The sequence below is a fragment of the Notolabrus celidotus genome, chromosome 13 (assembly GCF_009762535.1).
Source record: "Notolabrus celidotus isolate fNotCel1 chromosome 13, fNotCel1.pri, whole genome shotgun sequence".
Classification (NCBI taxonomy): Eukaryota; Metazoa; Chordata; class Actinopteri; order Labriformes; family Labridae; genus Notolabrus; species Notolabrus celidotus.
The window spans coordinates 16,609,709-16,632,239 of NC_048284.1; the positions used below are offsets into that span (position 1 = coordinate 16,609,709).

At 40.4% G+C, this 22,531-nt stretch overlaps 1 protein-coding gene across 1 annotated transcript; it reads right to left on the reverse strand.

Annotated features, from left to right (window-relative positions):
• Nucleotides 1–215: 215 nt before the first annotated feature.
• On the reverse strand, nt 216–4,285 carry LOC117824380 (melanocortin-2 receptor accessory protein 2A-like). Its single transcript, XM_034699855.1, has 4 exons — nt 4,007–4,285; nt 3,778–3,914; nt 3,155–3,254; nt 216–2,575 (listed from the first exon to the last, which is right to left on the reverse strand). The coding sequence occupies exons 2-4, from the start codon at nt 3,893–3,895 to the stop codon at nt 2,104–2,106; spliced, it is 690 nt and encodes a 229-aa protein (XP_034555746.1). The 5' UTR covers nt 3,896–3,914; nt 4,007–4,285; the 3' UTR covers nt 216–2,103.
• Nucleotides 4,286–22,531: the final 18,246 nt, after the last annotated feature.

The window sequence follows — 22,531 nt, forward strand, 5'->3', positions numbered from 1 at the left end:
GATGTTGAGATCAGCTGATAGGGAGGATGATGACGTGTCAGTATGACTGAGCGCAGCTCGAGTTGTCTGCCTTAACTAGCTTGCAGGCGGTGCTCCATTCATTTCTGAAATACCTATAAGCTATTATTGATATTATGTTGGTCTTAAATAAATCATACATTTGAAATTGATTTTGTCTCACATCATTACGTGTTAAAAAATGCTGCAAACACAAGTTCTCAGTTGAATTCCAAAACCCTTTGGGTTTTATTTGAACAATTAAGACAATCTAATCTAAAGTGAACTCTGTCTACAAAATTATAGTATCACATTACCAGCTCACATTACCTGCCCTGTAACATGTTTGATATTCTGCAACTAATTACATGGTTCAAGTACATGTCAAAGCTCCACTTCACCATAGTTGCAGTCATTTTCCTCAGTTATCACAGTTAAGAGTTGGAAATGCATTTACAGTGTTGTACTGCTGTGTTCCAGGTTTTCAAACCACATCATCACAGGGAATCTGAAAAATTAGAATCATCAACTTGATCATAATTGAGCGACAACTTAAAAGACAATGTTTAGCAAAAATCCAAAGAGGCAAAATGTTAAGCAAAAATATCATCCATTAGCTGCTATTTGCCAACAGCTTATACTACTGTTTGATATTGTAGCATTTAAGCATGAGGAGAGGATACATTTTTTGCTCATGATAATGCTAGCAAGAAATAATCCCCTGTCATCCACTAGAAATTTGGCAAACTTACTTGTCTGCTAAATTGAAAAGTTAATGCTGAAGTAGCTAACGGTAATATTGGCTAGAAAAACGTGTCTTCCTTGCGTATCATGTCGTGGGGGCCTGGGATCAACAGGAGGAATGTTTGTATGCTAATCTTAGTTTTGCATTATCAAGTGGATTGTTTAACTTGAAATATGCCAGATTATCTCTTTAGTTTTTCATAATCTATCGTCTCTCAGTTGCTCATTTATCAGAAATGAATGAAAGAGTTAAGGCTGATTTATACTTCTGCGTCTCCCCTACGCAGCAGGGGCTGACGCGGACATGAGCACCACATACTTGTGCGTCGATATGTCCGTGACACGCAGCACTTCTCCGCCGAAACGCTTGAGGGCAGTGCGGTCTCTCTGATAGCCGGCCGCCTGCTTCCAGCCCCGTTACGATCTCTGTTTACTTTTCCACAGAGATTCAGAGCGTGTTATGTTAATCTACAGCTGATACATGTTGCTGTTTATCATACAGACATGATTACATGAAGAATAGAGGGGAGGAGATGAAATACACGGCCGATGTGCGGCCGATGTCCGGGATCCCGGAAGTCCTGTAAATGCGGGAAACACAATGCTGCTGAGCGGACCAATTTCAGGGCTTACGGTCCGTGTCAATTCTACGCCTAGTAACATTTTGGAGGAGGTGCACGTCAGCTACGTGCGTAGGCCTCTGCGTAGGTACGGGAGCTACGCAGACCCCCGGCGTAGGCTATGCCGTCGATTCGACGCAGAAGTATAAATCAGGCTTTACAGTCAGATTTATTACATTTCCTGCTTACAACCTTAAGAGCCACATCCTATGACTGAAAATGGCCACTGTGTGAATGTGGTGAAAGAACAATATACTATTATGAAATTTCATACTTTTGGCATCTGTTTTCTGCTAGAGATACAGCATTCGTTTAAAATCACTGCAGAAGAAACAGCACAGCAATAAGTGAAGAATGAACTGGAGGTAAGTATGTCTCCCTGCTGACTTCACTGTCCTCCCATTTCCCTAATGCAGGCACAGTACAGCTCCCTCCAATAGAGAGGAGCCTCGTACTCACAGTAAAAGCTGCAATTTCTGGGGCAATTTTATCTTCATGAAGAAATGTCATCTCATACAGGGAGTTGAGCTTATTATTGAATTGTGGGTCATCCTTTGTGTTCTCTTGCTTGATAAAAACGTATGCTTGTTGAAAAGGCTATTGAAGGGTTGCTTTACAGGACAAAAGAGAGATGTTGAATGTGATTCCCCCTATTGAGTCACAAATGGCCCAGTGGAAAAGGAGAGTAATAACTGTACAATACCACAATGTCCATGCCTGTGATGTATTAGCAGAAACAGCCTTAGTGGATGTCACAGTGAGCGCCCTGTGAGTGAGAGTGGTGTTCCAGTATGGCAGACGATTCGTACAGAAGGTCATCCTCGCCGAGGTTTGAACTGTGATCCAAGTTCACAAAGTTAGGGATGTTGAATTGGGAGAAAAAGGCACTTTCTCTGTCCACTTTACCCTCCTCTATTAGTCCACTTAAAGGTTGGTGTCTGCCAGCTTCCTCCATATCATCCTCCATCTCGTCCATCCCTGAAGAGCTGATACCCCTGGGCCGGTTGCAGGACTCCTGCTGCTTACTAACTGTCTTTTCCTCTGGTTTCTGCTTCCTGTGGCCTTGATCCTCTTCGTTAATGTAGAAATGGAAGTAAGAGCGGGACTCTGGTAACAATGGACGAGAGAAGGCTTTGTCATTTTCGTCTTGGGGGCCATCAATGTCTACCAGACAGCTCCCTGGTCGATGCCGCTTTTCAGCAGATTCTGGGTTACTGTATTGAGAGACAGAAAGCACAAGAGTAATGCTGCTACAGGAGAAGGCTTTGGAAGTAATTGATTTTTATGATGTACCCGAGATAAACTACAGCCGAACACAGTAATGAGTGATCATTTCTCATCCTGTTAGTCATTTTTGCATGAAAATCAATACTGAAGTCATTCTGACATGCTTCCGTGAAAGAGGAAAGCCAATCATTTTTGCATGTTCTCTCAACTTAACCTCAGTGCTCTCAGTCTGACCTTATACTAGAGGTCTCTCTCACCAATTCCCACTACTGATCTCACCTTGAAATGGCCATGCCCCTTCCACTGCATAAACTAACATCTGAATGAAATATTACCTTTTCTCAAAAGCACAACCTTGAACCACAGCATACAAACCTCTTTCTTTAACTGAAATTAACATGTCTTGCAAATCATTCAGGGTAACAAAAGCATCAATGAAACTAATTAAAACCATGTGCAGTCTCAATGCATACATTTCCCCTCAGAAGTGAAAGCAGCCCCAGCTCTGAGATGAGATGTGGTGTATGATGTGCAGTGTAAAATGTACTAAAGCTCATTATACTCACTCTTGATGGGGTGCTCCTGTCTTTGTGAGCAGTGTCAGAACAAAGAACATGAAAATGACGAAGACAGCAAGTCCAACCCAGAAGCCAATGACGATTGAGTCTGAAATGACAAAGACAGAGTCATATTAGAGTGCACTGCTTTCTTTTTTTGCACTCATTACTTGTGAATTACTTTCTCTCAGAGGTGAAGAGAGCCTCAGTTTATTCATCATAACTATTTCTCAAACTTGAGTACACCTGCCTATCTGTCTGTTTACTTGCTGATGGTTCTGTTACGGTTTCATTAATTGGTTTGTGTATTACCAGAGGAGTATGATTCTACAGTAGTACAGGTGCTGCAAGAATTAATACTGCCAGATAATTAGTTTTAGGAGAAGCAGGGGGAGTGTGTCTTCCCACTGCTGAAGCAATAAGATAAAGCAGTGTGCAGGCGAGCCTGGAGAAATAAATTATTTCTAATTAACAGTCCAAAGGTGAGTAACCCTGACAAGAGACATCACACGCGCGCGCGCGCACACACACACACACACACACACACACACACACACACACACACACACACACACACACACTGTACAAGTTAAAAGCAAACAAAGGATCAAGAGATTGTAGATTCAGCTTACATCTGTGCGCTCTGAGACCCTCAAAAGACACGGGCTCTTCGTCGTCGTAATATTCATACTGCCACACGTAGTCATTGCGACGCGCGCTCGTATGGCTCCGGTTGTGGAAGTCGGACATTTCCAACCGATTTAACAGCCTGTACAGTAGAAAGCATAATCGAAATCAACCCACAAGGACGTTTTACACATTGATAATGTTACTACATTCGTAAAAGTTACAAACCACAACCTCTTGAGACGTGAAACCTCTCTATTCTGATGTTATCCACCGACTGGGAATTACGCAAACAACTCCTTAGATATTACCTCCGTCTTTCAGAATTCAACAACGTGCGAAAAAGGTGAGAAAGAGAAGGGGAATCCATCGCTTTAACGTGACGCAAAAAACTCACTTCATCCTTATGATGTGCTGTTAGCAAAAGCAGGAGCCTTATAGCGAGCTGCTCAGTGCGCATCACCTCCATCCAGCATCCTCTGTCCTGTTGGCTCTCTCACTCCCTGACATACTGCAAATACTGCTGTGAAAAAACGCTCATCTTATCAGTCACTAAGCAGGGGGCTGAGAATGCATGACGAGGCTATCCAAACACCATTCATAACTTTACATTACTGATAAGAATGAAGGATCATGATTTTATTGTATGGTTATGCAGCTGGTGGTATTATCAGTATTCTTTACGTGTATCTTATGAATTTACTTATCAACACAGGATTGTCGACCATGTGTCAAAAAGGGCTCAACTTCAAGAGGACGGATTACAAGGTGAACATTTTCCCAATTCATTTTAATCTCTTATTCTGGAGTTACCTCAGATGTTATCAAAGCCATTACAGGTTCAGAACAAATTATGTAAATGTATCATTATTGATATTTCAATCAAACACGTCAATTACAGGGGGAAAAATGAGGGAATGGGGTAACCTAGTGATCCTCCTCTACTTCCAGGTCCATACCGAATGATTATATTATGAATTATACATGATTATATTTAGCATTAGTGGGACACAGCCCTTTATTCAGGAGACAAAAGGCTCATCTGGAATGATTCATCAACGGTCAGTGTGCAGGCTCACAGACTTCTAGACTTCTAGGAACTAATTAGACACAGATGAGATTTTATCAAAGAGCATGATGTCAAATTAACATAATTTGCATTTCTAATAAAGTACTTGCCTGTGATTTATTTGTGACCAACTTATAATCAGACAGTTTTCTCATCTGTTCCTCTGTCATTGAGTACCTAAACATAGACATGGTTGTGTAACTTATGCAACATTAGTACAGGGCACTATTTTAGAAGTCATTACATAAGACAAACACCAAGATGCAGAAATGCTGTATGATCATTTCAAACCATCAGATAAAGCCAAATGAATCCATTGACTGTATAAAAGACTGTATATAGATACAGATACAGATATATATATAGATATAGATGTACTGTATAAATGGACGACATGCCTCTATCTTCTCCCCCTGTAAAACAGTGAAGCAAAAATACAACCTTGCTAGGCACTGCCCATAGATTGCTTTTTTTTTTTTAATTATATTTTTTTGCTTTATTTTATAGGACAGTTGAAGAGAGACAGGAAACGTGGGGAGCAGAGAGCGGGGGAAGACATGCAGGAAATGGTCGACTGGCCGGGAATTGAGCCAGCGACCCCTGCGACGAGGACTGTAGCCTCTGTACGTGGGGCGCTTAGACTGCTAGGCCACCAGCGCCCCTGCCCATAGACTGTTTAAAACATACTACCTACTAATGTAGTAGGCAGTAGGTACTGTCTATGCTGCGTTTGAATTTAGTATGTAGTATGACTGTTCTGTTCGATCAGTGTTGCAGTACGCTGAGCCAGACGTCACTGAATTTCCGGTTTCGGAACGCAGAAGTAAACAACGGCCAAGCTGATAGAGAAACTGCTTCTTTAGCATCCACTTCTGATTTAAAAAGTTAGGAAGTAGTTTATATGGAATTTAATAATTTTCACAGCACCTAAAAACTGAGTTCCCCCCGTCAAAAAAAGAAGAGAAAAGAAAAAGCGGAACAAGCACTGTGCATTATGGGAAACAGTACACGAGGCAGACTGGTCCGATGCATACTGTGAAATTTTCCCAAATCAGAAGACATCCGGGGAGTTTTGGCATACTGCAGATTTTGCTCTTTTTCAAATACTACATACTACATACTGAATTTTGGCCAAATCAGTATGTACTGATAGTATAGTAGGCGGTTTCGAATACAGCCTTACTCTCAATTGTTCTCCAAACAAGCACAGAGGTGAAGCCATGCCCCTAATTATGAAAACAGGTATAACTCTTAGCCTTTATATTATTTCAGTTGATGTGTTGAAAAAAATCAAACACTCCCACAGCGTTAAAGAATAAATAACAAGCTACATATCCAAACTGGGTTTTAAACATGTTAAATTGTGCTGTAAAAATGACCATACTAAAATGGGACCTAATTGGGATTCCTTGGCCTTGAAAGGACTCTCAAGGAACAGCACTTCTCTGCCTCATTTTCCCTCACATAAAGTAATGGCTTGGTGCTGACATATTGCAATGGAGACTAATGACATGCCAAGAAGCAACCTGGCTGGTGGAGTCCTGCAACTGGTGAGACGCCTCATCCGCTAATCAAAGCACACATTTGACCTCCTGTTATAATGGCAAAGATCCCTGTGGTCATTACAGCCCTCAACAGGCTGTGCCAATATGAAGCAGACACTCATGGTTGTGGAAAGTTCAACAGCTTTTTTACTCTGTTAACCTGTGAACTAAGATGTTAATTTATAGAACAGTATTAAAAAGTAACACAAATATTTAATGATAACAGAATAACTGATAATTCGTTGGGCACACATCTGTCAGCTAACTAATTACAACAAAAGTTTTTGAAAAATGAACACTTGCACATAAATACGCATGTTAGAAACTAACTCTCAAGACAGAACGCATGCATGTTTGAGAAAATGTATAAAACATTTATTAAATGTTTTCCTAGTTAGATCCATGATCTGTTAAAATGGAGCAAGAAGGCTTTGTGATGGAATTCATGAATAAACTGGACACTGGACACTGGACACAGAAGACTCAGGAGACTCTGACGGCTTACGTTGAAATAGTTTATGCAGAACTAGATCGAGGAGAAATAACATAACAGTACACAGGCAGGGGAGTGCAGTGCAATGCCAAGTCAGTTCTGTCAGACAATTCCTCAGGCATGTACCTTTATTCCCCCAAAGACGACACTACAGTTAGATAACCATATTTGGACAATAGGAAAAAAAAACAATTGGGAAGAAGACCTGTGCTCTAGTCTGGAGACAATAAGTTGGTCACAACACACAGATAAAGACAGGAACAGGGGGAGAGACCTTGATTACTACACTGACCATGTCTCACTTATCACCCAGCAGCCACAGCTGACATAGGAAGGAAGTTACTCTGCACCTGACACTTAGACTAGAGAAATACAAGAGTTAAACATTCTTACATACATATATATAAGAATATGAAAATTCCACGACAGGCTTAGTGACCTGTACAGCAGCCAGTCACCCGGGGATGCTCTAAATATTTAAAATTTTGGCTTCACTTTTGGGGAGCTGCTGTGCCGTCCATCCAGTTATACAGTCTGTGGTACACAGGAATGTTTCACTCATTTCCCCAATATGCTGCTGCCAATAAATTTTTATTATAAAATATTCATAGCACTATTTTTGAATTGTTTTCAGGGGGCATGAAAGTAATGAATTACAATTAGAGGCAACAGCTTCAGTTTAGTGATCATTGATGTGTAAACCTTGCGGTGCAGTCGTATGATTTACCTCCCGCTGAGTCCCTCCAGGAAGTGCACATCTAATGTTCTGTCCAATTGCTATTTCAGTGGTGCAAGCCCTTATTAAAAGGTTGTCAACAAATGGACAATGAGTAGTGATTCAGAAGTTATTTTCAAAATTTGCTGGAGCTGTCTGATTCAGGCTGGAAATGTTTATCAATAAAACTAAAATGCCACATCATGATCTTTTCATCTTTTGATCAATCATCATTTCAGACACAGGCTTTTTTTTAAGCATCCTGCATTACTGTAATTTCTCAAGTACCCCTAGAGCAGGGCCACAGCACAAATTATTTCATTCACTGTTGGCCCATAAAGTGTTTATTTCATCATCATGAAAATGAAATTCATCAAAAGTGCATAAAGTGCATTTAAATACTCATGTATCACCTGCCCTTGAATTACTCTACTGTTTTAAAAGCATCTCTGTTTACAGACCACAAGCGGGAAAAATCTTGATTTTTGTGTCTTATGCAAATTTAATGATACTCAGTTTGTCTGTACTGGAAACTTAAAGGTGGAGTAGGACATGTTATTTTGATACATTTTTCTCAATCACGAGCAAAATGCGATGTATACATCGATAGGGAGTAATACACAAAGTGATCTAACACTGAGATGAGAAATCTCAGTTGTCTGTGTCAGCAGCTAGACTGCAATAAGTTCGTCCAATCATTCATTCGCCACCGAGCGCAATGATTGGCTGACCGGCCGGATGACCTGTGACCTGCCGAAAGACACACCTCCTGTTTACAGGAGTGCGCGTGACCTGACTGAGATCGTCATCAACAGGCTGTTCACTAACGCAGAACATCTGATAAACACGTCAGAGAGAGAGTAACCAACGATTTAGCTCAACTTCTGCCCTCAAGTTCTGTCGCTAAACAGAGCAAGAAGAGGGAGACTGTGATGGAAAAGGAGACGACTTAAAAACACTGGATGAAGATACAAACACGAGTCAATATTCGGGATGCATTTCTGCGACGGCTGAAGGATTTGAAGGGTCTCTAAAGCGACGCCATGGTTGCTGATTTTCTACTGGACAGGTAATCATGTCATTTCATTTGTCTTTGTGTTCATGGTTTAGTTCATCTATGAGACAGCTAGCGATAACTTCGGCTAATGCTAGCGGCCGGCTAACGGCTTGTAGCTCTGTTTATAGAGACCTGTACACAGTGTGTTAGCTTGTAGCTCTGTTTATAGAGACCTGTACACAGTCTGCTAGCTGCTAGCTCTTTATAGAGACCTGTATACAGTCTGTTAGCTGCTAGCTCTTCGGTTGCTCTTTATCAGCATGAATGGGGTGTTGTACTAAGTCTAAATGCCGTCTTGTCTGTGTTTTCATAGCTACGAGAAGGAAACATCGACATCCACACCGTTAAAACACGGGACGCAGAGGCCTCCACCCCAGCTGTTTCATGTGTTCGGAGTCCCCCTCTGACCGGTGAGTTTCAGGCCCGATAAGAACTCCATGAACATGAACGTTGCTTTGACCACTGCTTGCGTGGAGGTATAAATACTGCTCTCTTTTTTATTATCAGCTATTTTTGATTTACGTACGCAGAAGGGTTTTTTTTAATGTCCGCACAAAATAAAATCCAAACCCTTCTCTTTCACTTCACGTGATCTGCATGCTAAATCGCAATCTGAGACCACACCATACAGACTAAAGAGATGAGAGACAAAAAGTTTGGCTGATAAAAAATCCTGTGAATGTTAGCTGCTTCTCTAAAAGCTTGGTTTGGTGAAGGAAAGCATGAATAAAAGTGTTCAACAAGGAATCAAATACACAGAATAATTGTATCAATAATCTGTGGGCACAGTCTTCCTCTCCAAAGAGGGAGAGAGCACATTTTGACATCACTTACTCTGAAAATATTAGATAATATACAAGATATCAATAAGAAATACAGTATATGTACCATATGTGCACAATACACACTGCAGTAGGCACTAAGCACACACTAGTGATAGTGGTGTCAACTCCTTGCATGGCTAGAAGAAATAACTGTTTACATACGGGGCTGAAGGAAGGGTTATTATGATCGAAATCAAATGCACAGTGCTGTAAAATAATGAGAACCTTTGACTAAACTTCTGATTCTTTCTTCTATGTCAGGTATTGCACAATATTTAACAAGAAGTCAAAAAAGTGGAGCCTGTACACAATGAAGGTGGATAAGGACTACAAGTACATCACAGACCTCCAGAGCACAATCCTGCACAGAAAGCTGACAGCAACTGGGGGATGCCATAGAAGAGAACAAGGAGGCCGGATGATCCACGCCAACATGTTTACCTTCAACAGCCATTATTTTTATTTCTGTAATAAATACATTTTCTAATAAAAGTAAATGTAAAACAACTCTTTGATATTGCAATTATTTGTTTATAATGTTGTATGTTACTTGATATGGATTTAAATTATTTTGTGATTTGAAGAGAGAAGGCCAGGGTAAATTTAAAGATTTATTTAACAAATGTATACACAGCACACTCAAGTATTTTTTTTACATGAAGATAAAATATATACAAAGGAACTAAAGGGTCACCATACAAGTATTGTATGTAATCATGTCATAGTTTAATTCACTTCCAACTGAAACCTTTATACTGTCCATGTGGAAGGGTCACGGATTTTCCAGATACAGCAACAAGGTATTACTCCTCTATGACCTGCACCAAGTGCTCCATGCTGCCAGACAACAACCTGTCTGTGCAGCATGGCGGAACTTTGTGTTGCTGTCCCCAGGATCTGGAGCTCGTCCCCGGTCGTTGCTCTCCCTCTCGCTCGTATGGCTCTGCCTTGCACTCGACCCCGGTCTCGTCCTCTCCGACCTGAGGTGCTTGGCTCAGGATCGTAATCAGAAGTCATCATGAGAGCTCTAACAAGCACAAAAAACAGTCAATATGTTGTAGTTCCAACACGAAAATGAAGACTGTCAACAATGGTGAACGCTAATAAATATATAGGCACTGTAGCCGTCTAGTAACTAAACATCATGACATGCTAAATCAAAATAAACATGGCTAGCCGGAGTTATTAGCCCGGCAGCAACAACTTGCTCTAGCTGTATTTCAGATGATAAAAAAACAAACACACATAAAGCTAACATGCAGGCTATGCTGTGCATTCTAACTAATTACATAATTTTTTAATGTGGTAATATAAGCGGTTTACTTACATGGGAGATAGACGTGTTTTTCCTCCGATGAAAATAAAGTCAATCGCTTGCCGCTCCACAGCTAGCTATCGTGACGTCATCCTCCAGCTGGAGTCTGCCACAGCGCGTTCATGTGTTTGGAGGCGTGTCCCTCCCCTCTCCCTACAGGCTGCTCTGAAGGAGGGGGAGGGCTCTGTTCGGCTGTGTGCTTTCAAAGTCAAGCGAACTGCTGCGGCTTTCTCAGGATCTCCTACTCCACCTTTAAGCTGTAGGAGGACTGTATTTTGCCAAGTTTTTTCTTGCAAACACAACATCATGATCAATCCATATTTATACCCTCTGCATGGTTTCAAACTCAGTTCTGATCAATATCTCTAAATTGAAGCCACTGTTTGTTTCATTGCTTAATTTGGCACCATCTGGTGGTAGTATAAACACTGACGTGAATACAGACCAAAGCTGTTGTGCTGTCAGACATGATGTTGGTATCAGATAATTTTGCAAAACTTTGGATTACATTCACTGACTTTTAAATGCCTCATCCAAACAGTTTCTGTGTATTCCTAGAAAATTTTGCATTTGAACTACAGTAAATTTAAGGTTTGGGTAAGATGACTACGACAAAAATCATCAGCAAATTTGAGGCCTCAAATAAATAAATATATGTATAAATACATATATATGTATGAATTGCTTCAATTTGACATAAAACCAACCCCAATTTCCAGTGTGACAGTTGCTCATCCATCATCTAGATCCAGATCTCTCCCATAATGCTTTGTGTTTTATTATAGACTGCAAGCATCAGCGCTGAATATGATATGTTGAATGATCCAAGACCAGGCAGATGGTCCACAAACAGATCCAAACACAGAAGAATTGGTGTGATAATAGGAATTAGACTGCACTGATTTCGATAAGCATTTTTTTCTTTTTGTGTTCCACCAGAATGATTGGAAAGATTTTCCCACATAAAGCACACATCAAGCACAGAAGATTTTTAATTTTAAGCACTTAACCTTCTAGTTATTGTGTGTCTGATACTTCTTTTGATATCCGTCTTTTGGATTAAATCACCACTTTTTTTTTTTTTTTAACTTTCTGCTGCTGAAAAATGCTGAACATCTTAATTTGCTGTGTAATATTTCAGAAATTATATTAACTGATTTCAACTCTGAAGTGGGTATTGCCCTTGGGGATGAGATGTTCACAAACAAAAGAAAAATCTATGATATAAGGAGATGAATCACAAACGCAGCTTTGTCATATATAAAAGCTCAAAATTTCATCACTAGACTTTATACATTTCCTATATTTAGTGATTCGTCTCCATCATTTTTTAAAAGCTGCAAGGGCTGAAAAGGCTACATCAAAGCTGTCTTTTCAGGGATTAAAGTCTCATATTCCTCTCTAGATCAGTGATGCATATTTATATGAAAGCAACCGGTTACTCAAATCTGTCCCACTGTCAGTGCTTTTGGGTGATAATCTCTGAGGTATTGCTTTGTTCTGCTTTTGCCGCCATGATCATAGGGATAAGATTCGCTGTGCTCTTTCTCAGTGAAATTTTCAAAGGCTTAGATCAAAAGAAATGAGTCTAGTGGTACCTGATAGCACAATGTTGGAGGCATCTGTTTATGTTTCTTTGTATCGCTTACACAACAGATATCTGCAAAATGCAGATAAAATAAAACAATCCATGCCTTTTTTCTATAAAGTTTAAAGGCAGGAACAGTTGTATATTGTTGTAGTTGATTGTTGTTGTGGTATCTGAATTAGAATGCGATAACAATAACACACAATAGCCTGTCATCCAAGTGGCAACCTCTGGTGGTGAAAAATGAAGCCAATGCAAAAGTGCAAAAACATCCCTGCAGTGTCCACTTGAGGCTGGCTGCAAAAGGCAAAGAATCTCAATTTGGTCCTAGATTACAATGATGATTTTTACAGCAAAATTAAACATTTCAACTGGGGCTGGAGCCAGACACCATAAACATTAGGGGCTTGGACCAAACCTAGGGGGGATTTTGGGGGCATGAATATTTTTTTGAATTTATGCTAGGTATAAGCAGCATTTCAAAGCCTTTTTACTCTAGCGAGGACCACACCATCAACATAATGTAATTTGAAAATCATATATTGATTTAATTGGGAAAGTGATTATGAATTTGGCATTGCATTTGCTTTACTGTATTGATTTAATCTTATTTTTAAGTATTTTATTGTACTTATAATCATGCCTTCTATAATTTTACCATTGCTGTTGTTTTCTGTCTCTCTGTTATTCTGTGATGCACTTTGGGCTTCATGTTTTTATGTATGAAAGGGGCTATATAAATAAAGTTGAGTTGAGTTGAGAGTTGAGTTGAATTGAACTTCTAGCTGTTACTGGTTTGGGGGAAGCCTTGCAGAATCTTAGAACGAAAGGGAAGGAGAGGGATAGGTTTGAATTTATAAGCGTGCAGAGAGTGCCTTGGTTGAGTTGCGGTCCTGCTCCTAAAAACTTTACTATTGAGTATCACTAAATAGAAATTCAGATCTCAGATCTCAACATCACTTTAGAAAAAAGCAACATACAGATGATAGTATTTTATACACCTGTCTCATAAAAAGGGGGCACTCTCTGATATTTATATTTTTAAGTTATATTAAATAGGTAGGGTTTGAAGCCTATAGTAGGTGTTAGATATACTGAAGAACCATTATTTTATATAACACATTTTAAGTGAATGTTCTGAAATAGGTTGCAAACTCCTTACCTGCCTGGGACAGCAGTAGCAGGTAGCATCTTTTTACATAGCATTATGGCATTGCAGAAGCACAAGAGGCCGGACATGTGAACACACAGGAGGAGCTTCACACTCCCACACTTTGACTAATCCAGGATTCATGTTCATCAAGTGTTTATCCTCACTGAACACGTTAATTTCAATTATGACATTTTATAATGCAAGTTGTTGTTGTGTAGAATGGTATGTAGCTGGCATGCTTCTGTGAACTCTGCCTGAGCTTGTGGTGTGACCACTCACACCTGAGGAGGTGTTAAAAGTGTGACTTGGCTGAGCTCCTCAACCTTCCCACAGTCACACCACCGCCTGTCACTTTGGCCACAGACCTGCTGTCTAATTTGCACAAACACAGAATGGTTTTGATGGCGGGGTTTATGCTGGTTACACACTGTTGTAGTAGTTTCACATGCAGTTCTGCTGTGAGCCAGAGGGGGCACTGTGGTTCAAGTTTGTAGTGCAGATAGACAGGAAGTGCCACTCTTTGTGGAGGGAAAAAGAAGTCAAATTTGTGTTCTCTGCCTTTGATGTGGACTCAGTAATTTACTGCTGTGGATGGATATCTGACAAAAATGACACAAGTGGAATTTGCATGTTACAACGGTACGTTCTGCTTTTCTTTGGATTGTTTAACCATTTTCATTAAGGATATTATGAAAGAGGCCTTTTGTGTGTTTTTGTGGAGTAATTTTGTAGATTGAGCACACCTGCCCAGTGCATATCAATGAATCAGTGACTTATGATGTAAAGTGCAATGTTTTAGCTGTTTCATTCTTGTGGACAAAAGAAATATAAGGGTCTGTCCTTGTATCATAGACCGTATAAAATATGGACGTAAGATCCGTGACGTCACCCATCTGTTTCTGAAGTGCTGTTTTGAGGCTTATTGTCGGCGGCAGCCATATTGCTTCTGTCGAGCGATTGTTACGTAAAGAGGCGGGCTTTGAGCCTCCTAGCCAACAGCTACATTGTCAGGTCAGCTGTGCCTCTCATTGGAAGACTCTTAATCTCAATATCTTTGAAATTGCCGCGTTAGGAAAATAATCACCCCCCTACAGTGTGTGCCGATCGAGAAATGAGCTATCCAGACTACACTCGTCTTTTGTACCAGGCTGTAAACATGTTTATTTCTGCTGTAAAGATTGGCTTTTTTGAATTGGTGTGTATGTGGTTTCCTGTACTTTGGAGCCAGCCTCAAGCGGATCCTCGATGAACTGCAGTTTTTAACACTTCCGCATTGGACTCATATTTTTAGACCGGAGGTTGCCTCTTGGCACACACATGCAGCACTGCCTCTGACATTTAGCAGTGATCCCATAACATCCCTTATCTACCTCTGTTATTACCTGTGGGGTATCTTTGGCACAGTGGTAGAGTCTGTCACCTCTCAGTCAGAAGGATGGTAGTTTGATCGCAGCTCCTCTGCAGTCCACATGTCAAAGTGTCCTTTGTGCAAGACTCTAAACCCCACATTGCATAGCCAACAGCATGCAAATGTGATTACTGATGATCATCGAGGTTTGAGCGTGCGTGCGTGCGTGCGTGCGTGCGTGCGTGTGTGCGTGTGTGTGTGTGTGTGTGTGTGTGTGTGTGTGTGTGTGTGTGTGTGTGTGTGTGTGTGTGTGTGTGTGTGTGTGTGTGTGTGTGTGTGTGTGTGTGTGTGTGTGTGGACTAGAACAGGGCTTTAATCTCTATCTTATTATCATTTACCTACGATGTCAGCACAGTGACAAAGCAACATGGTCCCACTTATGTGTGAAACTTACAATGGAGGCAAGATGTTACAGAAGCATGAAAGTACAGCCTTAGACTGGCAACATAAAAAAAGCTACTCAGGCATTTATTAATTTTAAAGGGCACTGAGGACTTGTGGAATGCAGGGCTTTTCTTACATGCTACATTCTCTTTCAAACGACCTTAAACTCCTCATCAAAGATCTGTTAAGCCAATTTCATAATCCTCTCATCCTTTTCTTCTTTTAAAGCTGGGGTTGGTAATCAGATTTAGATACACTTTTTGTAATACTGGTTAAAGTGATCTTTATGTCCAGATGGCCATCAATACATAATGTGTTCTTAAAAAAGAGTGAAAAAAGCTGCCATCTACAGCCTGAGAAAACCTGGGAAGACACAAACCAATCACCCTTTTTGGGTCCCAAAATTTTAAACCAATCAAATCCCGTCCTGCCGTTCTGCCCGCCTCCTGCGCATACATTTCATTTGGCGTGCACTCCGAGTCCCCGTCCCCTGCCTCTTCTTCCCCTGACTCTATTTAATGCCCCTCTCGCTCGACCTCGGGCCTGTCCCCTCTGAAACGATAAGGTGCTTTGCTCAGGACTGTAGTCCAGATCCAAAAAGCTCTCACCACGGGGGCTCTGACAAGCAAAAGAATTAATGAGATTTAGTAAGGTGACTAGGTTATTTGTCTCTTTGTCCCAGTGGCCTGATTTTTCTTTTGTGCTGTAATCAAGCCTACATTTTTTATAACCCATTAAAAAAACAGTGTCAAGCATTAAAAATGATACTTTACATCTCATATCACATTTATTAAACACACCGCGCGACAAATTATGCTCCAATCTTACTATCCGCCAGAGCTCAGAGAAACACTCAGTCATTAAAACTCTACTTTCACTGTGATTGTACTAATTCAGCTGTAACACAGACTGCCACACTGGTGAGAACAATTTTAGATTAATTCTCAACAGCTGATTCCACTGTGCTTTTTTTGAGTAGTTAATTGATTATCAGAACAAAAACTCATAGAACAGCCAGCCTCTCTCATCAATATTGGATGTCATTTGTAACCTGTCACTTCTGTAAGACTCCTCTATAAAGCCTGCAGACCTGGTTTGCATGTTAAAGACCCTGACCACTGGGAGCAGCCCTCTCTGACTCATCACTGCAGCTGCTGCAGGTAGGAGGTGTGTTCTGATTAAGATGTGTTTCTTTTGAAGATAGCCTCAACCCCAATGTTGCAGCTGTGTGTGTTCACATTGTTATGGACCTAACAAGTCTCAGATGTTGCTTTTGATTGACTTTCACTTCACTCATTTGACAAATTACATTCTGGTCACACGTGTTAAAGCTATAAACTACGCACTGAGGGCTCCAACTGCTGTAGATCTCTGTTAACTTTGTGAAAGCACCTTTTGAGACTCCTAAAAAGATGATATTAAATATTCATGCTGTAGATCTGCATTATTGCTACGTGCAGTGCTTAATTCTGAAGGAATTTTCTTCTCTGCTTAATATTCGGCCTTGCGATGGAATCCTCTGCATGGGTCTTGTCCCAGTACACACTGGCTGTTTTTGAAACCGCCTACTATACTAGCAGTATGTACTGATTTGACCAAAATTCAGTTTGTAGATAGTAGTATGTGAACAAGAGCAAATTCTGCAGTATGCCAAAACTCCCCAGATGTCTACTGATTCAGGAAAATTTCACAGTATGCATCGGACCAGTCTGCCTTGCATACTGTTTCCCATAATGCACAGCGCTCGTTCTGCTTTTTCATTTTTGACGAGGGGAACTCAGTTTTTAGGTGCTGTGAAAATGATTAAATTCCATATAAACCACTTCCTAACCTTTAAATCATAAGTGATGCTAAAGAAGCAGTTTATCTATCAGCTTGTCCGTTGTTTGCTTCTGTCCCATCATCAAGGAAGCCAGGAGAAAGTTGGCCTCCCTTGGGGAAAAAAATATTCGAAATGAATTAGAATTAGATAAGGCAAAGGGAATGCCAGCACCAAACTGATTGTTCAAGTCAATGCCAAGATAAGACAGTGGCTTTTTGGCTTCACACCAAGTATATTATTGCATTATGTCATTGTGATTGAAATCACAGGAAATAGTGTTCTTGTAGGTAATACCTTAAAAAGCTGCTCTAAATCTGCACTTATACAGAGAAGATTTTATAATAAAACCGAATTTGACCAAACTACCACTAGTGATGTTGTTGAGTCTGCAAACCTCGAGTTGAATCCAAGTCACTTTACAAGACTCTGAGTCAAATCTGAGTTAAGTCCCCAAAGAATACATTTGAATTGAGTCCCCATAACTCGAGTCCCAGTGGAGTCCTCATTACCTGAATCAGAGTCAAATCCCTGTTACCTGAGACCAAGTGCGAGAAAGAGTAGAGTCCCCAATACATGAGTCCAAGTCCAAGTGAAGTCCACATTACCTGAGCCAGAGTCATGTCCCTGTCACCTGAGACCGAGTCTAAGTCTGAGTAGAGACCCCATCTCTTGAGTCCAAGTCTAAGTTGAGTTCCCAGTCCCCATTTCTTGAGTCCAAGTCTGAGTTGAGTTCCCAGTCCCCATTTCTTGAGTCCAAGTCTAATTCCAGTCCCCATCACTTGAGGCTGAATCTCCGTTGAGTCCTCATTACCTAAGTCAGTGTCGAATCCCCATTACTTGAGTCAGAGTTCAGTCCTCATAACCTGAGACAGAGTTAAATCCCCATCACCTGATATTGAGTGAAGTCCCCAGAGCATTGATGTTGCCAGTGTCTGTTTGCTATCTGGTAGTTGCAAGTTCTACATCTGTCTGATGCGATTGCCCCATATAAAACAGGAGATATAAAAGTGCATCTGGTTATGTTACATTCAAATCAAATCAAATCAAATTTATTGATATAGCACTTTACACACAACACAGTTGATCCAAACTGCTTTACAGCAGAAAGTGAGGCAAACAAAGAGAAAATGAAATTAAAAAAACAAACAAACAGAGGAAGAAAGAGGGATAGAAGAGTAGTAAGAGAGCAATATAATTAAAAATGAAATTAACAGTAATAATAACAACAGTGATAACAAGAAATACAATTAACAGTGCAGTGAGTATCTGAGCCAGTGTGGTTAGGGGCAGTTAAAAGCTAATGAATGAAAGTGAGTTTTGAGACGACTTTTAAAAGTCTCGACAGAGGGGGAGAATCGGATGATGGGGGGGAGCTAATTCCACAGTTTTGGGGCACAGATGGAGAAGGCCCTGTCCCCATATCTCTTTGTCCTTGCTGTGGGACAGACAGGAAGATTTAGTGTGATGATCTGAGTGCTCTGACAGAGTGATTCGGAGACAGGAGTTCTGAGATTGAAGTGGGGGCCAAACCATGAATTGCTTTATAAGCCAACAGAAGGATTTTGAAATGAATTCTGTAGCTGACCGGAAGCCAGTGTAGGGAGGCAAGAATTGGTGTTATGTGGCCTCTTTTTTGACCTCATCAGGATCCTGGCTGCTGCATTTTGAACTATTTGAAGGTATTTGTTGTACATTGCATGTTACAACAGCAACAGCAAATTCTTTCTGTAAAAGCTCCTTCAAAAAGTACAGAGATTAAAGGACTTGCCACTCTTTGTTATCTCAGAAGTTTTCATCTTGCCACACCGCTAGTTATTTTAACAGTGGAACTGCTGCAGGTAGAAAAAGACCCATCTGCTTGCTTTGATGTCCTGCTCATCCTGTGGGGTTTTTAATCTGCTAAAAGAACCCACTCACAACACTTTATCCCTTCCTTAGCTTCTGTCACACACAAGGGCCATGTCCACTAACGCAATTTTGTGTGCTGGCAGTATCTTTTTTTAAAAACCAAATGCAATTAAAGGTTTCCAGCGCTCTGTGTCCTCAGCGCCAAGATGCCCTCAGCATCAGCTAATTTAGCTGCTGTGTACTAAAATGGTTTAATACTACTAATAATAATAATAATAATACATTTTATTAATATAGCGCTTTTCAAAAAACTCAAAGACACTTCACAAATAACACACATTAAAATACAGAATAAAAACACAGGGGATATAAAACATTAACAGTTAACAGCAGTTCTGAAGAGGTGAGTTTTGAGCTGGGACTTGAAAGTTTGTAGGTCAGTGGAGTTGCGTATCTGTTTGGGGAGGGAGTTTGAGAGGACGGGGGCAACAATGGAGTAAGCCCTGTCGCCCCAGGTACGGTGCTTGGTCCTACAGGATGGGGAGAGGAGGTTTTCATTGGAGGAGCGGAGACCACGGGAGGGGTTGTGAGGGTGAAGCAGGTCAGTGAGATAGGAGGGGGCTAGGTGATGGAGGGCTTTGTAGGTGTGGAGGAGGAGTTTGAAGTTTAATTTTCGGAATACTGCTGGGCTTGTCAACTAATCTTCTTGATCAACGATCAATTGGGATCAAGAAGGCAAGGGACTTCAGGTGTAATCTTTGTCAATTACAATGGCTGAGCTCTGTACTGAGGAGAAACTAACTATACTTGTTTTCTAAGGCACAATTTCCACGTATAGAGCTGCTACTAATGGTCCGACAAGATGTCTATCAATTGTTTTTACATTCCTTTTTTAAAATGCCATTAAATGAAAGCAAATATGAAACAAAGGGAGCATTTTCAAACAGACTTATCCGCCACTACTAAGGAAAGCAGAAGGGCAACATTCATTTACTTGCAACAATAAGTGCTGCGTCGACATAGCCCTTTAATATTAGCATTCAGCCACTCCCTTAATACTATCAGTGTTAGCTTGGTAGTTGCTCAAAGCTCCTATTAGCCGTTGGTAGTATTGCAGAATACAAAAGGTTTACATTTCTACCTGAAGATACGGTAATATTAGCTTAAGTCATTCTTAAGCATTTTTAACCCCATAGAGAGAAAACATATGGATGCTAGCTTTAGCTGTTTGGTTAGGGTGTGAAATATGTTGCCTGTCCATCGTGTCTGTGTACATTTTCATCTTCAATTGTTTTTTCCAGTTGCTCGTGAATCTAGAAGCGTGGAAACGGTGCCGATTAATCTTAAGTCTGACATTTGCAAGCGTTAAAACCTTCAAGGCAGCTGGAGAGATTCCCACCCTGAATTAGAGGACAATGGCTTGGGTTTGACTTAGGTGAGTTGCATTCTAATACCCTCATTTTTCCAATACTGGATTTATTCTGCGCTTCAACATCTGCAAAATGGAGTCTTCAGTCTCCACAAACTTGCTTCACTAAGTCTGGGAAATTGAGGCTTCCCTATTTCACAAACAACATCCAGTTAAACTCACTCATTTCGTCCCGTAGACTCAATTTCCCTTCTCTCACTCTGCAATGTCGACCTTAAAGACTCTTTCCTTTTCTCCTGTCATCCAAATTGATTTCCACAAGTGGTGTATTTCAGTGCATCAGCTCTGATGGATTAGCCTTCCAAATGTGTTTTTGTCAGTGTGCAGTTGAAACCGAGCTGCATTTTGAGCAGATACTGAGGTTATCCAAGTGCAAAGCAGGAGGAGACAACAGTGCACGGCCATCGTGACCCTCACTTCGGGATTAGATTCTTTGAGGGCAATGTGGAAAAATGGAGATGATAAGATTGAAAAAGAAGAAATAACGGGAAAGAAATTAAAAGCCAGAGGAAAGAAATAAGATGTAGATCAATTAAGGAAATGTTGAGGATACCAGGGCATGGTCTTATAAATTATTCAATATTCAACAATTGTTAACATCCATATTTCACTAACTAAAAGCCACACTGAATATTAAAGAGTCCCCTGGTCTCTGATAGCATGGTATGTTACATCTAATATGAATTCAAATGTTTTGTTGTCCTCGGGATTTTTCTCCTGGCCCTGTTGTCTTTTTGTTACACTTCACTTTGAACACATCAGTTCGTATCCAGGGCAACGCCAGGAGCTTGAATTAAACTGAGATCTGGTTCAGTCTGACCTTCTGCTTTTTCATTCTCAGAATGTAACTGATACCTACACAAGCACATTTACAGAGCCGTGCACTGCGATGCTCACTCATGGGTTTTACTTCATGGAACTGACAGAAACAGAAAAAACAAATGTGGCATTTTAAAACATTTTCTTGTCTTTATTTTTGCACAACAGATCAATCAACCTTTATTTATACTTGAGAGATCATTGAGGGGCAACCCTCATTTACAATGATGTCGAGTCATTTACTGTGACATTTAAAAAACAAACACAAACAAACAATGCATCAAGTATCAAAGTCATCAAATAGGATATATATATATATTTATATATATATATATTTATTTTTTTTTCTTCGTTGGATATAAAAACAATTAAAAGATCAAACAAAATACTACAAATAAAAGGAGGTGTTTTGGATTGACTATAAAAGCACTAAAATAGGAAGGACCAGTGGTTAAATGATAAAATAAATATACTCAGGTAAACCTAGCTAAAACAGTTGCAGAGCTGGGTTGAAAGGTTAAAAATTAAGATTCTGAATTGTCCAAAAGTTAAAAATGCATTTAATTCAAGATGCTGCTGCAACTTGTTCCAGGAGTCAGGAGCAGAGAAACAAAAGGAAGTTTTTCCCAGTTCTGACCGAACTTGAGGAACATGCAAAAGCAGCTGGTTTGAGGTGCGAGTCTGATATAAGAATGGAGACACATTTTAACACCGTGCCCAATGCGCATGCCTGCAGGTTCACCTGCCTCTTAAAAGGAGTGAATGAAGACCCTCTTTTTGGTTTGGTTTATGTTATGCCAAAAACACACTTTTGAATAATAGAGGGGCTTATCCAACAACTTTGTGCCTTGCACCTTGCCTGAATAGGGCTTTAAATCTGTAAAGATTCAAAGATGTGTCCAAAAGTCACAATATAACAAAAGAAAAACAAAAAAATGTGCTACACTGAAATACAAAGAACAGTTAAGGCTACTAGCAGTCTGTTGCAGAACAGCCCAGATGGTTGATTTGAATGTAAGTCTAGCATCTGACAAGGCAAATATCCAAACAGAGTAAAGGATTTTAGTGTTGCCACTGGGGTGGCCAATCAAATTCCAGGGAGGGGGCTTGCCCACCCCTGGCTACTGCTTGGATCCAGCCCTGTTGATGTGATAGTTTCTTAAATCTACTCATCAGCTCTTGAGCAGGGTGTAGTAGTTAGAAAGGCTACATGTTTTGTTTTTTATTTTAAAAAATCCTCTATTTATTGTTGTAATGAATTAACTATTCTAACCTCCTACGTACGTCTTAT

What these genes read in the sequence shown, in the direction of transcription:
- LOC117824380 (XM_034699855.1), bottom strand. Translation starts at nt 3,895, where the DNA reads ATGTCCGACTTCCACAACCGGAGCCATACGAGCGCGCGTCGCAATGAC. An exon ending in GGGTCTCAGAGCGCACAGAT is followed by an intron (nt 3,255 to 3,777) that starts GTAAGCTGAATC and finishes TTGTCATTTCAG; the next exon opens with ACTCAATCGTCATTGGCTTC. An exon ending in ACAGGAGCACCCCATCAAGA is followed by an intron (nt 2,576 to 3,154) that starts GTGAGTATAATG and finishes CTCTCAATACAG; the next exon opens with TAACCCAGAATCTGCTGAAA.